Raw genomic sequence first — 18,378 nt, forward strand, 5'->3', positions numbered from 1 at the left:
TTCCCAAGCTGTGATCTATATGCGAACACAAGCCATTTCCAAGTGACAAGAAACAACGCTTGGAGAGCTCAGCACTTCCAAGAAATAAGCGTAAGCAGGCATGGTGCTGGTGGCTGTGGGCACCGGCAGGACCGGAGCAGCCCATGCAGCACACTGCAAGGTGCCATGCTTTGCTTTTACCTCAAGCCATCAGGATACAGGTTTCTGGTACATCTACTCGATTTTTATCGCTTTGTAGAGGTTTGCTTCTAAAGGCAGCCCTCAGCTATCACAAGGTTAACTCCTTGAACAAGTTATTCAGTTCCAGAGGTTAAGACTGGTTTTAAGGACAAGACTGACTGACTGCCAGGCTGAGGCAATTCAAGGCAGTTTCCAACTTGCACGTTTCCTTCCCTTTCCTCCCACTCCCTGATGCATTTGTGAAGGAATCACGGAGAAATAACTTCAGAAAAATTAAAAGGAGCTCTTTGAAAAATGTAACTGTAACAGACTATATGAGTGGAGGCAAGGCTGAAGAATGGGGGAGAAGGGAGAGAAGAATTGGACCATTTAAATTTAATAAAAGACTAGAAAACCCACAAACAGGATGCAGACACATTAAAAAAGCAACACTGACCTAACAATGGAATGTGAACTGCAGTTGACTTAAACAGCATCACAGCAATAGCCCTCCCCCTACACACACATCTCTGCAACTCTTAAAGAAACAGTTTAGACCCCTCCAAATTCTGTGTTTTCTCCTGTGGTAGCCGCACTTTGTGAGATACTCTTAGCTTGAGCTGATTTAGCTTACTGCCTCCTCTTTCCAGATATCAACAGTATCCGTATTTGACCCAGGCTAAAAAAAAGTAAGCTAAATTGTATTATTCTGCTTGCTTTACAGAGTTGTTAAATGCTAGTATTCTGCCTACATATTCTTACAGAAAGAACGATAAAGAGCTGTTGCATGGTCTACTGTTAAACAGAAAAGTATAACCGAGATTACATTATGAATGCTTTGCTGAAAGGTATCGTATCTTCCTACATTAATTCAATATGCACAGCAAAAGGTAACGTTCTAAATCTGTGTACGATTCTCTTAACATGAATGTTGATTCACAACTATAGCTCCTGCTTACCATCCAGAAAGATGACAGACTCAGGCTTCTCTTGTCTCATGAAGAACAGTTTCCTCCATCCAATATGTAGAAATGCCAACGTAATGGCATCCTTCTGTTACGCTTCCCTTTCATCATATTTATGCCTTTAGGGGAAAAAGCTACCAAGAACACTACATTTTTAAGCAAGCTTTCATCTTGTTTTTCAGCTCGAGCTCTTTTCAGCATTAAGGTCATCTACACATCATTTCACCACCTACCTGAAAGTATCCATCTCAGCGAATGCTTAAAAGCTTCTCTAGAATAGTAAACTCAAGACATATATATGCCACGTGTAACATCTTTAAATACGCACCATGATTGCTATTTGCAAAGTCTAGCATTTGGTGATAAAATTGGAATTAGAGATAGGATAGAAAATGGGAGTCTTTTTTGCCTAATCAGAATTGTTCCAAGGCAAAAGAAAGGATATTTGCTGGGGGTCAAGATTAGCACATTTGCATCATGTTAAACTGAAAATAGTCAAAAATAGTCAATCTTTGGCAAGAAATCTGTAAGTTGCAGTTTACCGTGCAAATCACTTCTTATGTGACTGTTTCATGTCATAAAACATCACATTTTTTTTCCCACTTGTACAATAGAATCATCTTGCTCATCTCCCTAAAAAGGGTGGAGGATTAACTAGTGACAAATAGGCTGAAAACACTAGAGAAACAAAGTACTACTAGTATCTTTAAAATCTTATCCCACGGATTTGAGCTAAATGCAGCATCTATTATTGCCTGTTGAAAAGGCTCTGAACAACTTTTCTACTTTAAAAAAGCAATAGTAATGACACTTATAAAATCTAGTACTCATCATTCGCTGTGCTCTAAGCTAAGGAGGCATAAATCCTTGCTGTAACTCACCAAGGATGAAAAATGCAGTACTATATAATATCATAAAACCAGAAGAGAAGCAATAAAAAACCCTCTCAATATCTCTAAAAACTCATTTATCAAAGCGCTTACAGTTTTTGCTTGAAGGCAAGATAGGTTGTAACATGCAGAACAGAGACAAGTTAAGGAACTTGCATCCAGTATTTGCTATTTAATAAGTAGCTACAGGTAAAAATGATTGCAGGTTTGTTTTCCTCTAATCAGAAGGGTTCTGGAGAAAACCATACATATATTGAGAGGAGAGATTTCCACAAGCCTTTCTGGGCAGTTTATGATTTCTGTGTTACTGACACTTAAAAAGAAGTCATTTTGAGACTTCAGTCTACTCAGACACGGGGATGTGGCTTCAGGCCATTAAGTCTCATAATGCAAATCAATCACCATCACTTAATTAGAAGTAAAATCCACCAAATTGGTCCAACTGGTTTGGATCTGGTGACACAAACTTCAGGAAATTATTGGAAACATTCAGACTTGCGATATAGAAAGATCTCCTATACTTAACACAGATTAGAGTATGTCAGCTGTTGAGCACCCACCTGGAATTCGGATTTTAAATTTGCCACTTTGTCCAAAACCACCGTCTATTACTCCATCTTCTCCTGTAGATAGTTTGACTTTTAGGCCCACAAAAATCTGGATGTTTGTTTCCTTTTTAAACAATGAACGACCAATCACACTGTAATCATCCATGACCTGAAAAAGAAATAGGGCATTATGAATCTACAACCTCACAAGAAAAATTATACCTGAGATACACTGGTGACTTCTATCTCCCAGCCTTTGGAAAACCATTTATATCCAACTGAACAAAAAAACCTCTAGATTAGTCATCTAAACTGCTGAGCTTAAGGCAATTAGCATCCAAAACTACAGAAGACTATGAATTAATATATTTCTTCTTTCACCTCCTCTCTTTTTATACAGGAAGACTAAACCCTGCATCTGAACATGCTGCAAAGATCAGTTAATAAAGATCTCTTTTCTGCTTTGAAACCTTTCCATGAAAGTCACTTAAGTACCTATGCTCACAAAGTTTATTCCATTACTTATCCTACAGCTAAGTACATTATCTCCAACATAAACATTTCTGTCTCGTAGTTCCAGAACTGCACTCCAATAGCTACACTTTAAAAGAAATGACAATTACTCAGAGTTTCTAAATACAGCCTTTTAAATATTCACCTTTACATACACATTGATTTGTTAAACTAAAAGCCTTGTGACCATTGTATCCAATTTTAATTTCAAGGTTTGTAACCCAGTGGGAAGAACCATTCCAAGTCTGGATTCTTAATTAAGCTATCAGGAACATGAAGCAGCAAGGTTGGCGGCTAAGGCAAGATAAACAACCCTCCCTCAGGCATTACAAAGTATAAGGTGCAGTCAAGTGAGCCTAATCCGGTAGGTGTGAATATCCTTGTATACCTAATGTCTGCAGTTACTCTACCTCATAGCCACAGCAAGAGCATTTATTTACTTATCAAAAGAAATAAGCGGGTATTACTTGAACCTTCCTGTGATTTTTTTTTTTTTTGGGTGGCAAAAGTTGCTGTTCCTCCTCCTATCTTGAGAGCAATTTTTAGTTAAACATAGGACATTTTAAAGTAACTTAGAATGGTCAAAAATCATACCTGACTTTGAACAGTCCCTTTATTCTGGTTAAATGACAACTCGAAGCGTTGCAGGTTTATTAAGCTGCTCTCCTTCCCTGGAAGCCTATTTCTCAAACAGGAGCACACACACAGATTCAAACCCCTAGCATTCTGCGTTAATATCATTGTTACATACGTATGCCTTTATGTTAGTGCCAAACAATCTCAGCTCACCGTATCGCCCTAAATCTAAAATTAATTTTTTTTTTTTTTTTTTTTTTTTGTTTGTTTGTTTGAAATGGGGTTTACTTGCTCAGCCATAACCAGCCCCCAAGTGGCTGTGTAACACGCGCTGGCAGCACCTCGCCCTGCCCCAGACCCCATGCACACACAGGAGATGCCTGCAGCCCTTCCTTCGCTTGGAGATAACGGCAGCCCCACTAGCTCCACTTGCCATGGAGTCAAAGCTGTAGGCAGAGGCATTCAGATGTCTCAACATTTGCTGCCTGAATATCTGCTCCTAGACTTTTACCAAAAGGTTCAGGATTTTTTCCCTTTGTTTTTTCCCCATCTTTCTCCCCGCACCACCAAACTGCTGCAAAGCAGCTTGTGAACCCATACTGGTAGTATCACTGCTTGGCAACCTCTGGCTTAAATTTAAAACCGAATAATGTCTTTTACTGAAGCGGCTGATACAGGTGGGGGGTAGATAAGCTTTCAGGCACGCTTGCTTTTCTTTGGGTCTGAAGTAGCAGACTATCAAAAAAAGAAGCTGTTAATTCCAACCTGAAGCTGCACTTACGTTCTTCAAAACATTCATCATTTTTCCAATTGAATGAGGTGGTCAAATAAAAGTATTACTTCTTTCAATAAATCTTTTATTCCTAAAACAAGAATTTCAGTCCTGAACACCCCCTCCCCTCCACTGCAGGCTACATGCTTCTTCCCTTGTGTCTGAAACAGTCTCTTATACTCCAGTGAGGCTCCTCCGTAGATCTGCTTTCTGTAGCCATTCCCCAAAATGGCCCAGAAGGCCAGCTTTAGACAATACAAACATCTTTTATTTTTCCAAGAGTGCTTCAAAGTTAAATTTAACTTAATTAAAAAGTGCATTACAGGGTGAACAACTGTACTCTGCCAGCACAGTTCAGTTTAGCCTCCCCAGCAAGACCGTTAGAAAAAAAATCCACCCCTGAACAATTTCTGTGGATTTTACAGGCATCACGTACTTCTGAGTAAACCAGTAGTGACAACTACAGTTAATATATGACTATATAACAACAACAACAAAAAAAATCCATCACCATTTAGGCATGCCATACTCAATATCTTTTGTTTTTTTTAAAAAAATAAAAAAATAAAAAAAACTTTTTTTATTATTTTTTATATTTTTAAAAAAGGGGGTTTTATGGCTTTGCCCTTGTACACATGGTCCAGCAAGGTAAGTGAGGACTCCAGCTGCATCGCTTCTTTCACCTGGCTGGTCAATAGAAAAAAATCCCTCCTTTAGCCAGTCGTTACCATTGTGCCCATACCTCCATTATTCCTTACGTTTCTATATGCCATGAGAAAAACAACAGCTTTAGCGGTGCTGAGATAGAAAGCACTCAGCAACTTGCCTGCATGCCTGTTGGGAATAAAACCCTTACAACCTGAGGTCTCAGTCCCCTGCGCTAGATATTATTATATGTTTAATAATATCTATTCACCCCAAATCAGCCTATGACCAATTTACCCCTGAAGACGACTAAATAACAAGAGATGGCCGCTGGAACAAGAACTAAGGTAACTGATCGCTCTCTGCAGGAAAATAAATCGAAGAGGTAGAGCTTGGAGATAATTGCTACAAAGGAAAGCTCATTTTCTTGGTTTTAAGACAATTTCATAAAAAATAACAGAAAAAATAGACTTTTTAGTCTTTCTTTGTAAAAAGCCACAGAAACGCATGTTGTTCTTGCTGATTGAAACTCAACACTTCCAATTACTTTACCAGTAATTTACCTCCAATCGCTGGATTTTAAGTTAATCCCCTCTGAGTTCTCAGAACATCTACAATGGCAATCGCTTTGCCTATTAGCTGAATAGCCTTTTGGGAGATCTTTCTGCTTTTCTCTCAAACACTTTTTTTTTGTTATAAAATATTATTAACTTAAAAAGCCAAATGCCGCAAAGACAGTAAGGGATACGCACAGTCTGCTCTGAAGCAGCAGCAAGGGGCCTAGCAATGAGGGCAGACTAATTTTATTAACTTCAGGGAAACTTCAAAAAGCTTTAGGGCTTTAATGCCAGACAGAGACGACCCCAAAAGTCAGTTTAAGTGCTGCATAAACAAAGGATTAGGGCAAGAAAAAGCTGAAGGCTCCTTGCATTTCTTGTTTATATTGTCATATGACCTAGTGGGAGTGGGAGAGGGCTGCCTCTCTGACTTTAATCCCCCATGGTGTACAGTGGCGTTTCAGTTCACTGACCTACATTACGATAATATTTTTTTAAATTTATGGGCAGAGGTGCAGCATCAAACTCACTTAAGGACTTTAAAAAAGAAAAGGGGGCGGGAGGGGGAGAAATACTCAGAAGAGAAATTTCTGGCTGGTATAGTCTCCCCCTCTCACTTGAGTTAGATCAGCAGCTTAGAAAGGGATTTCAAGTTCAAAGGGAACGTCTCTGTTACTCTTGTTTTATGGCTTAGACCAGAGGACACAATAGCACCGAGTTTATGAAATATCCCTTCCCACTTGGCTTTTGTGTTTGCAGGGAAAAAAGTAAATAGCACTTTATAACCATAGGTGAAGTACGTACATCTCTGGCAAATAACACTTGTGCTAATACCGTGAAGTTCACAGAAGAAAATAAAGCTCCTCAAACTCTCCAATTCAGCAGTGCTTAGTATACAGGACATTGCTCACAAAACTGTGGTTACATGCACTGGCACCCAATGCAAACCATAGTATAACACCAAGGAAGAACTATGGGATTCCCCTTTGAGCAGGGATAGCAAGCTATGCCACCTACCCTGTTAAACCACACTCATTTTTAAGAAAGCTTAGAAAATAGTGTCATCTGAACACCCTCTCAAACAATCTGTCACACATCTTCTCAGGGCAAATGACTCCATACCTTAATGCTACCTTGGAAAGAAATACGGGGATCAGAATCGAAGCAACCAACGGCAGAGCAAACAAACCAGTGCTACAATGAGATGGGGAAATACAAGATTTCAGAGAACGTAAAATATTAACTTATATTAAAATGTAATAAAATATAAATATTGAATGCTAGAAAGATAGAAGAGAGCAACCTTTTCTGATTCAACTTATGGATGGTTTTCAGTTAGCAAACAAGATTTTAAAAAGTGATAAACATGTCTGAGGAGCATCTTCAGCAAACAAAAAAATACCCATTGAAATCAAAGCAGAAAACAGGAGGGGGAAAGGAACAAAAAGCATATAAGACTAAACTTGAAAATACCAAGTATTTTTATTACCTTACTGTACTTTAGAAAGAGTACACTTGAGACATCTTCATCATGATCGGTAACAGCTCATTTGTTTCCAGAAAAAGTTTCAGAACAGTTTCCATTTCTGTCAGAAATGGGAATATTTTGGAGGCTGCAAATTCCTACTCTTTTTTAGAAGAGCATTTGTGCATTTAGAAAATGAGGCCACAAAAGGGCAAAGTAGAAAGCAACTGATGGGATTTCACTGGCAATAGGGTTTGCAGTTTATTTGATTCTCCAAAGACTGTTCTAGATTTTAGTTTATTACCAAGACCTACAGGTGAAGAACTTGGTATAAAGAAAAATTTGGTCAGCTGCATCTTTTCCTTAAGAGCTTACATCAACATAAAAGTATTAGAGGCTTTTCTTCCTGGAATACCCTCCAGTACTAGAAGCTTTTAGTTGCGTGCTGGGCTCTGAAGACCTTCTCACTGTCTTCCAAGCAAACAGACTAAATTTTTGCCTTTGAAGATCCATCCAGGACAGATGAGAAGAAAAGTTCATCTCCTTACGTACTTCATGTCTCATTACTGCTTTTCTAATAGAGCAAGAACCCAGTACAAGGACACCTCCACATATCCACCGACTTTGGCTTTCAGATGGCCCCACCTCTCCCCAGCCCCCGTTTCTCGCATCAAAAGCAACCTCTTCCTTTCTTTGCTTTTTGCCTTCTTTCCCTGTAAAGGTACAATTTCATTTGAGAATTTCTGACAGGTGGCCATAAATACCCTTCCCTTCCCTGAGCATTCTGCTATCCCTATAACCTGGTTAAAACCAGTACAGTAGTGGAAGAGGAGCCTTTATTATTGAGTCAGGCCATAAGGGAGTAACAGCTGCATACCAGACCTGACTGAATTTAAAAAGAGGTGAAGGAAACATGCATTATAAAGGTATATGAGGATGTTACTGCTCTGTTTGTACCCCATGCATGCCTGGAGACATCAACACCGACTGCCATGTAGCTTTTAAAATTCAACCTGGCCTTGACGGAAGGATGTAGAGAAGACACCCAAACTGGAGAGGGCTTCCAGGCCATGGTTCTGATCAACCACAACGGCTCTGGTGGTATCTCCATGACTGAAGAACAATCAGACGTTTTCTTCAACCGCTTTGAAGTATTTTAATATGGCAACGTCAGACTCTGAGGTTTTAAACACTCAAAAGGAAACATCAGCGAGACAAGGCAAAGTTCATTCCGTACAGTGCCTAATGGGTGAGTAGCAGTAAGTTAACATGCACAGTGATAGCAATTTGTTTCTAAAGGAAACTGCACAGATATAACTTGGGGAGGTCAGAGAGGAATAAAGAACAGAGGCTTACAAAATCCTCACAGAAAATGAAGCAGGGAATGAAGACAGGCCAGCAAAGGGTCACCCAGAGCAATTAACAGTGATAGAGAGAAGAGGACCAACTCAATGGACTCGTATCCTCCTCTGAAGACACCACACGGACATACAAACACCAAGTCTGTCCTCTCCCCTGACGTTCTGCAGCTCCACCAGCACGTGGACCCTCTGCCCCAAGCCCAGCAGCCTGTCATCTCTTGGAGAGCAGCTTCCTTCCGATGCCTGGTTAACACAGCTCGCAATATTAAGCCCAGTGTGCTACCCTGGTGAACATTTGTAACTCAAATCCTAGTGAAGGTATACAGTAGAGGGATGGTTACAGTTCAGTAATATGTGTTTTTAGTTTCACTTTACCTTTGTACTTTAAAAATGCCTAGGAAATTACATTTATATAAAACCTAAGTTATTTAAGTTGCAGAATTGAGCACTTAAGAAGTTAAGAAATGCCAGATGTCCATACAACCTTATTCCTGTCCCTCTTTGATATGCCCCATGATATAGTCTTTACATGACCACATCCAAAAAAATTTCACAGGAACCCTGCCTTATTAAGTGCACAGAGCAGAGGCACAGGGGAACAGAATTAATGTTGCATAGGCAACTGTAAATCTGGTATTTCCTAACTTTCAAGTACTTGATTTTGCAACCTAAGTAACATTCTTAATTTATTTTTGTATCCAATAAATAAAATGGTGTATAGGTTGCCTTGCTGACAAACCGATTCCCCCACAGGTGACTCTTACACAACCTCAGAAAAATCAAGACCAGCTGTCCATACACTTGTAAGACCCAAAAGCATGTCTGCATTTTAAATTTAATAATATAAATAATAACCATAGGTGTTACTCAAACCTTGCAAAATTCTACTACCCAGTCATGTGGAGCATGCCATTCTTTTGTTGGTGAGTGAACAAAATATCATGCTTTTCATATGAGTAAGCAGATTGTGACTTAGCTGGTACACTTTTTTTTGACAAATTTTTTATACTCTGTTAATCCATATGTTGTGTCAGTCAGTAAAAATCAGCACTCTTCTTAGTGCTGTTTAACAAAAACGGTATTTCTGTTTAATGAGCATACAGCCCTCCCTTCCCCCACTAGGCTTCCTTCACAAAACCTTTTACTCAGAAACAGAACAAGAGCCAATAAATAAATGCATCTTTTATATTCCTATTTTACAGTGCATTTTAACTAGTGAATGTGCTGTGCGCTTTTATTCACCTGATTGCCTTCATCTCTGTATTATTACTGTATTTAGCATACCATCAGCAGCCAAGCAGAACCAAACAAACTCATGTTCAGACTTCAAAGCAGGAAAAATATTAATTGTGGCGTCTGCATGTTTACAGTAGATGGAGTGACATCCACCACTTCTCCCAGCCACAGTCACAGAGGTTCTGTGGACAGCCCAGGTCGCTGCCGGTGCCTGCGGGCAGCACTCCATTAGTTTTCACTGTTCGGCTTGGTCTTCGGCCCTGCCTGTGTCTGCATGACTGCACACCTGCATCAGTCACCCAGATTTTGTGGCACGAAGTGTCATTGCCTGGCTGATGCAGTGTTTTACTTGCTATCCTGCTAGAACTACAGTGCAGTTGTAAGTAAATAGCAGACAAAGCATTAACCCCAGTAAGCCAATGAAAGGTCCCTTACCGACAAGTTGGATGGAAGAATCCAGCTACCTGAGGCAGTAAAATTTACTTCTTGTTCCTAGCAGCACCACAACCATGCAACAGAAAATGCAAGGAACAGCATTTCCATGACAAATAGTTTACATACAGTGCATAGGCACAACTCTGTGAAACAAATTCTGGTATTACTAATACCTGGAAAGAATTCCGTGAAAAATATACCAAAATTGCTCTCACATGACCCTCTCCTCAGGAATCTTTTCTATCCCCAAGCAAAGGCAACCTGCCCTAAAGCTAGGCCTCATGCCTCAAGTGAGCCGTATTGGATGTACCCCCTTCATTCACAGACAAGTTCATTTTTCCTCCTTCAGCAGTTTGGTTTAGTGTATGGCTGAGCTATTATGAACTTGACATGCACTCTGTAAATTATATGTTGGTATTTTCAGCCATAAAAAAGCCATACGGAGCTGTAAGAAAATATTGCTGATAACCATTAAAAAATTTAAGTGCCATTTTCGCAACCACTTCAAAATGTCTGCTCAGAAACACCAGCTCGCTAAAGCATAGTTTGGGTATACCATAGGCTGGTAGTCAACAAATTTAAATATTATTTTTCCTCACAAATTTCCTGCAGCTGTTTACTATTACTCATCTCCACCATCTCATCCCCTCTTCAGAAAGACCAGAAGGATCTGTTAAGTGGTGGTGACAAAGATCTTTCATTTGACCACTCAAGAAATGCATTTGCTCTGACACAACTCTGGTTATCCTGCTATGAGAGAAATAAATAAATAAATAAATAAATAAACACTTAAAAGATGCTGAAAGATAAGCTTTCTATCTTCCATTCAGATGCTCTGCCTCTCTGATAAAAATCTTGATAACTTACCCTGCTTTCACATCTTGCTCCTACAACAATACTTTTCTCCTTGGGGACACTTATGTCACACCAATATTCAAACAATCAGTAACATCTTGTTATTAGGCAATAAGCGATGCTCTGGAAACCAAGCGTGCTAGCTACCCGATGGCCCCAGTCCCCATGAGAACAAGTTCAGTAAGAAAATTCACTGTCCGGCAACCCACAAAACTCAGGAGCAGTGTGGCTCTGAATAAGAACTAGGACAACCCACGGCCATGAAACATGAAAGGAAACTGATGAAGAAACAAGAGCAACTTGATTACCATCAAGTAAGCACAGCCTAAAAGCAAGGCAAATAGTGAAGAAAATACATGAAAACACTGAAGTACACAGAGAATTAAATTCTTCTTAACGTCAGATGAATATAGAAAAAATTATCTTTAGGAAGGACAAGCCCATTCTCGTAGAAAAAAACATTGTTAGGCTTGAAATGGAAAAAAAAATCACAATTGAGGTTTGCATTTATTTTCACTTAACAAGCTTGAAAGTGCAGCTTGTGCTCTGCAAACAAGACAGTTTTCCTTCTCTTTTTGTTTCTCCCCAAGAACTACTGATTTACGAGCATTCTTAACAATAGGACCCTGCGACAACCATCCTAAGATAAATCCTGCTTGTGCAAACACTTTTCAAAACAGGCAGAATATCTGAGTCATGCAGGAAAGCATGATGCACTTGTACAGTTCACCTTTCAGTTGAAATTCACTGCATTTAACCTGCACGTCCATGGAAGCCAGAGAGCAAATAATATGATAAACATAAAGGATTTATCCCAGGAACTGAGTAACTGCTTCATGAGTCACGCTGGAATTAAGCTGTAATGTTGCTTCGAGGTAAAAAAATAAAAAATAAAAAAGCCGAGGAAGATGTTTCAGAGATGGTCAGGATTAACACAAGTCTCTTTCCCCCACAGAACTGAGCAGGGCTGGTACATGAGCAGCCTGTCTCCAGAGGCACACGACCAAGGACAACAGACACTGTTTATCTTCATAATTTGTTTGCCTGACTCCAGGGGCTGCTGACCTGCTACAGCTTTGCAAGCCCACCCTCATGGCTACCATTCCAAGGGACAAATTTTATTCACAGAATCTCATTTGCTGTTTTTTTTTTTTCCAACAAGACTCCCACATCACTATCCTTAAAGCATCACTGGTGTTCACAATTGCACTCCCAGCTCTGATTTTACTTTTTTTTTTTAAAAAAAAAAAAATCTGTACAAGCCACTTGTTGCCAGCCTAGCACTTTTTCATATTTAAAGTACATTTGTCAGGCAGCCAAGGTTTTGCAAAATAAAGTACCCAGAGGGCCAGAGCCTGCCTCACATAACCAAGCAAGAAAGCACTCTTGACAGAAACTTCCTTCCACTGTACTTCTTCCTTCTCAAGTCCTCTCTGCATGAGCAAACTGGACTAGCGTTTCATATAATTTTAAAATCAAGTTAAGCAAATATGAACCTTTGCAAAGGCCCTCTTCTGATTTTCCTTAATGCTAATCCCTAAAGATTTACTCTGACCCCAAAACAAATCTGTATTAAAGCAAAACACAACCATCTACACATTTCTGCAACAGTTTAATTGCATCAAGCACAATCGTAACCTTAGTTTGAATTGCGTGACTCCTTCATAACCAAAATGCAATTCCAGCATGTGTGCAGACCCAAAAAATTTACCGACTTGGTTACAGCATGGTTTTTATACCACGCAGGGCCTCAGACAACACTAAAACAATAAATATTTTGAAGCCAAATTTCTCTGATACTACAATAAAATACCTAAAAAAAACCTTCAGTTAGTGCATAAATGAACAACGATATGAGAAAGGGGCTCAAGGATACACTGCAAAGAGGTAAATTTCAAGACTCCTGTGGGCTGTCACACTTTCTTTCCCAGTGCTCCACTCAGTCTCAGTGTCAGAGATGCAAACATACCAAAAAGGAAAGTGAGCAGTGCAAAAGAAGTGGAAGGGTACTTTAATTTTTGCAGAACATTTGCCATCAATGGAGCAGATAAGAAAATCCAGGGAGCTTATGCATAAGTTTCCAATAAAACATACTAATTCAAGGCCATTGGCTAGTTTATGTATGATTTTGACTTTTTAAAAATATAGTGTTTATCTAGTTCATGGATTTGATTTCCATTTGAAACAACAGAAATGTCTTAGAGAGCCAAAAAAACATCTTTGGAAATAAATATCCTTCTTTTATTAAGAAAAAAACCTTAAAATCCAGGGGAGTGCTGTGCACAGGAGACACAAAAAGCACCGTGATGCTGAAACTTAATGAATTCACAATTCTTACTGCTCCATCAGTGCTCTGAAATTAATTCCAACAGAAACAAAAAAACAAACCGTAAACACCTGCTTTCTCCTGGGCAAACCAGTGGTTAAACTACAGGGAATTTATTTCAATTCTAGTGGTAAGCGGGGGCTTGGGAGAGCCCCCAGCCAAAGGGCTGCAGCACTTCACAGCCAGCTATGGCCCAACTCTGCCGCAGCCCCGTGCGAAGCAGGGCAGGCAGATGTTACGTACCCAGCCTCCTTTCTCCCAGCCTTTCAGGAAGCTCTGAAACCGATTTTCCCCCAGAGAAGTAGTATTCTCTGGAAGAAAAGTTCACTTCTCATGAAGGTAATTCGGATTATTTATTTTTTTAATGCCTCCCCAGGGAAGGTGAGGTGGGGGGAGCTTCCTTGCTCAACAGAGAGAATGAAATTTTCCTGTATCGTTGCCAAGAATAGACACCCTAAATTCAGCGATCCTAATCTCCAGCCATCCACCAGCAGCAGGGTGGGTCCAGCTGATTCAGATTTTCTATTAGCTAGTGACTTTGTGTACTAAAAAAAGTCGCTGTACCACCCAATTGTTCCTGCTGCTCTCTGCTCTGCGAAAGCAGACTTGGTAGTAGCAACCTCAACAAATGCCCTAAGTACTTCCCCAGCAGGCCTCTAACTGGCACCAATCCCCTTCCCACCAGCCCTCCCAAGTCCTTGCATGCCCCTCTGACTTCGCAGCAGGAGCTTGTGCTGTGGCAGCGTTTGCTCTGCTGTCCTTTTGGCAGGCATCAGGGAAAACACCAACTCCGAGCATCTGCAGTACTGCAGGAGCCAGAACCTGAGGACAAGCATAATCCGTAGATAGGCTGATGGTTCACTGGCAAATGTTCATTTACTGGGCCAATTGCTATTCGTACAGACTGTGATCAAGGCCCACATACAGGGCACATCCCTTCTTCAAATGTCACAAACTTCCCAGCTTGGGATTTGTATCTGAACAGGTCACTGATATATAACCCTAGCAAATTACTGCACTGGCCGAGTATTAAATAACCCACTTTCATTGGTTATTTTCTGTACAAGAAATTCAAATACGAGTAATATGATTAACGTTATTCTGTTATATACACAGTAAAATCAATAGCAGAACAAGTAAATCGGCAAAGCACTTAAAAATAGCATTAAATAAAAATTAAAAAAAATATATGGCCAAGGCTCTCTGCAAAGCCAGTTCCTTCAGTCAGACAATTTATATTCTCACACTTGGCACTCTGCAAGTTTTCAACGCCCATATGCAAGTGCCATGCATCGGAGCAAAAATACAGAGAAGCTAAGACCAGTTCATTTCAGTTAAACAAAAAATCAAACACCACGCGTCTCTGGGGGTCACAAAACCTTTTGTTCTCATTCATATTCCTAACAGCCACAGAGAAACAAAAGGACTTAGTAAGCCAGGCATCTCTGGATTTTAGCAGCATGGGCCATGCGCAAGCAAGTAAATTTTTAGTGGGGGTAAAGGCAAATGTTTCAGGAGTTCAGATAGCATTAGAGCATTGGAAAAATAAAATATAAAGAGATGAAAATGAGCAGAATTGGTTCCAGACATTCACTTTTGGTCTAACCTCTGCAGCTTAGAGGACAGACTACTTTGGACTCCATGTTCTAGTTCAACATCACCATCAGGCAAAAAGAAAGGTAGCTGACCATTTCAAGCAAAGGAAAACAAAAGACACCTTCTAACAGTTTTGAATAGTCACTATTGACCCATCTTAAAGACAAGTTTTTCACAACGTTAGATACCCTCTTGTTAACTACCTTCCTACTGACAAAATTGGCATTAAAAAAAACACCAAACAACACCACAAAGTTCTCTAGTTCCTTTGCAAATAATGGCCTCTAAAGTCATTAGTGGAAACACAAAGGAGAAACTCTGGAAAAGCAAAACCAACACAGAAGCCTCTGAGAGAAAGGGGCAGAAATATGAATTGCCTGTTTCATTAATACAGCGAGGCATTTAGAAAAGGAATCTCACTAATGCAAAATCATGCCCTTGGAAGGAACTTCATTTATTTTTTACTATTAAGTTAGTAAAACAAACATCTAAGTATTCCAGAAGCCTACACTGTAAATTGCAAACATAGTGAGCTATGTTAACAAGTGTTTAGTCTCCTGTAGTGAAGTAAGGAGAGACCTTATTCAGTACTCAAAACAGCTTCAGTGGAATTCTGAGAAGCAGCAGCAAGAATGCTAAATGTTTCATTCAAATAAATTAACTTTTGGATTAGGAAAATAAAAATTAATAGGTCTTTACCCAGATGTTCATAAAACACAACATACCAACTTATCAAGTAAACACTTGCTAAAATTTTCAACTACACACATCTAGGGGTAAGCAATTAAACTTGTGTATTACACGTCACCATCTGAAGACATACATCTTTACATTTTAATGTATGGCAGACTGTGTTAAGCACATCAGTGGAAAGCTGGAAGTTTTTTCAACTGTTATATATGTTATGTTGAAAAGAGCAGATGACCCACTTAGGAAGGCACACAAATAAGGCAAGTTTGCAGGAAGAACACAATGGCTAGACCACCAAAAGGATCAATGAAAAACCAGTATCGAATTACTTTACACTGTATTGACCTAAATAAACTTGTCACTCTTAAGCAATCATCTCTGACTCTTTGCAAACAGGAAATATATAATATGTTAAGTATACAAACATAAGAAAACATATATAAAGACTCTGGAATATAGCAATGAAAATTCTGTTGCACACCAATATACATACTCAGAACAAAGATTTCCCCTCTCCCATGCATAGCAACAAAAGAACAGCTTACCCTTTCCACTTGTCCTTCTTTGTGCTTCAGCTTGTACACTTTCAGCTTTGGAAGGAAAGTCTCTACGTAGTTCTTGTCTTCCATGCCTTGAAGCAGTACCCCATGGAATGCCAATCTGCAGGTGTTTGCGTGAATATCTGTATCCAGCTTGGAGCCGATCACAAGGCACAGTTTAGGGCAGGTGACGGGTTTTTCAAACTCTAGCAAAGCCCACTGTTGTCTTGGTAGCTGGACTTCTGATTGGTCATTTTCTTTGTTCTCCTCTGAAGATTTTGAGTCCTTGGACAAATATTCCTCTTGATAAAGATAATCTTTTTCAAAATCAAAAACATTCTCTTGAATATCTTCATTGAAGTCAGCAGGAGCTGGACTGAAAAACATCACTCTTCCCATGACTGTTTCATGACCAACGGTGATATGGAATTTAGCCTTGGTCTGAAGTGCTCCTCGAAAATACTGGATTTTCTTCAGGGAAATTATTGCAGCATGGATGGTGTGAAGTGATTCTGGGGTGCAAATCAGCCCTCGTTCCAGTAGTTTGGGATCAAACTGGGTCACACAGATGCCTACTCTGTCACCCTGCATAGCGTAAGTCACAGGAGTGTGGAACATCTGCATAGACTTGACTTTCTTTGTCACCTATTGATGAAAGAGCAAGAAAGAAAAATATTAATTGTACACAAGCACATCACAAGCATAAAGCCATGTCACACTCTTCTCACTTCTAAGGAGGCTGATGTTCTAGAAGGGTCCACATTTCAGAAACCAGAAAGTGAAGAGGTTAAGAATATGATGCTGTCATTTAAAATTAGCACAGGTTTGAGTCTTAACTTGTATGATTTCTGTTCACAAAACTGTAGCATTCCCATGGCCAGAATTATGTTGATATTTGCTCCATCTCTAGTACAATACCTTCCTATTAGCTACAAATCAGATATCAGATATACCCACACCATGGAATAGCTAATTCAATGTATTCTCTCCCAAGCACCTGTACCAGCAGAAACGTAGTGGTACAATATCCATCCATGCACCTGCCTCACTGCTTTTCTACCCCCTTCATTAATTTTTTCATTCACTTTTTTGACTTGGTTAAAATCAACTGTGAAATGCTCAGAACAAAACTGCTTTCCTAGTGCATTTGTGCAACGCCAAGCACAATGCAATCTTGTAAAATATCACATCAAATTAATTAATAATACTAAAAACTAAGATTGCAGAGCCTATTCCATTCTACATATTACAAAAGAAAAAAAAAATCTTCAAAGTCTTTTACTGCAAATATTTGTATGCCTATAAGTAAGGCTAGCATCACCACCACTAAAATCTGGGGGTTCCACCTGTTATGATTACCACATGAAAAGTAGAGCATTGTTCGCAAATTAAAATCTATTAAAATATGTCTATATTTAAATCTAGTGAGGTTGCTATTCTATTAGTTATTTGAAGGAGTTCTTCAGCAGAAGAGAAGAGTGAAATAATCTTTTAAAGATCAGTCTTGGCTCTGCTTGATCAGACCAAGCCAATTTAGTTTAACAAGGTTTCGTTTTGGCTTTCCTTTCAGTTCTGTAAACCATCTTTCAATAAGATTTTTCTGGTTTGCGTGTAACCAAAAGTTGTTTTTTTCTGATGATATGTTTATGTTACCACCTGTTGCATTCATACTAATGGATGTTGGATAGTTGACCACTCTGCCTGAAGTCCTCACATTAGATACCAAGCTTTTAATACTGAAATGATATTTTTGGCAATAAAAAAATACCTCTCCTAAATAAATATTAAGTACTTGGACAAGAGTCCTTAGTACAGAAAACTTACACACAACATTCTTGAAAAGCTGAAACCTCAAAATTCAGATCCAAGAACCAAACGCTCCATGGGAAAGCAGTATTCCAGAGATTATTTCTTGAGTATGTTTTTATCAATATACAATGGATTATACGGTGGAATGTGCACAGAACAAAATCAGTAGCAGACCTCCACTGTATCATCTTTTTTCTGCTCTACCCTTTTTGATAGCTGTCGAATTGGAAGTAAGAAAAGGTTCATGACAAATGCTACTGTGCAATTTTCAGCATCCATGCCATTATTATGTCTTACTCAGCTGCAACTATTCTCAAATTAATCCTTAACCACTGCATATACTTTAGTAACCCATATTCTAATCCTTGCCTATCATACCTCCTATTCCTGGAAGTAAGAACTCAAAATGCACAAGCAGTGATGAAGAGAATCCCAAATCAA

The 18,378-nt window shown here is 39.3% G+C and overlaps 1 protein-coding gene across 1 annotated transcript in view; it reads right to left on the reverse strand.

Moving 5' to 3' along the window:
- Positions 1–18,378, reverse strand: part of EEFSEC (eukaryotic elongation factor, selenocysteine-tRNA specific) — a gene marked incomplete at its 5' end in the record, with an annotated part of 122,660 nt that overhangs the window by 38,210 nt on the left and 66,072 nt on the right. Inside the window, 2 exons of the mRNA XM_035337897.1 lie at positions 2,575–2,731; positions 16,135–16,773. Coding sequence (XP_035193788.1) covers positions 2,575–2,731; positions 16,135–16,773 — 796 coding nt within the window. The remainder of the gene's footprint in view (positions 1–2,574; positions 2,732–16,134; positions 16,774–18,378) is intronic.

This window comes from Oxyura jamaicensis, chromosome 12 (assembly GCF_011077185.1).
Source record: "Oxyura jamaicensis isolate SHBP4307 breed ruddy duck chromosome 12, BPBGC_Ojam_1.0, whole genome shotgun sequence".
Lineage (NCBI taxonomy): Eukaryota > Metazoa > Chordata > Aves > Anseriformes > Anatidae > Oxyura > Oxyura jamaicensis.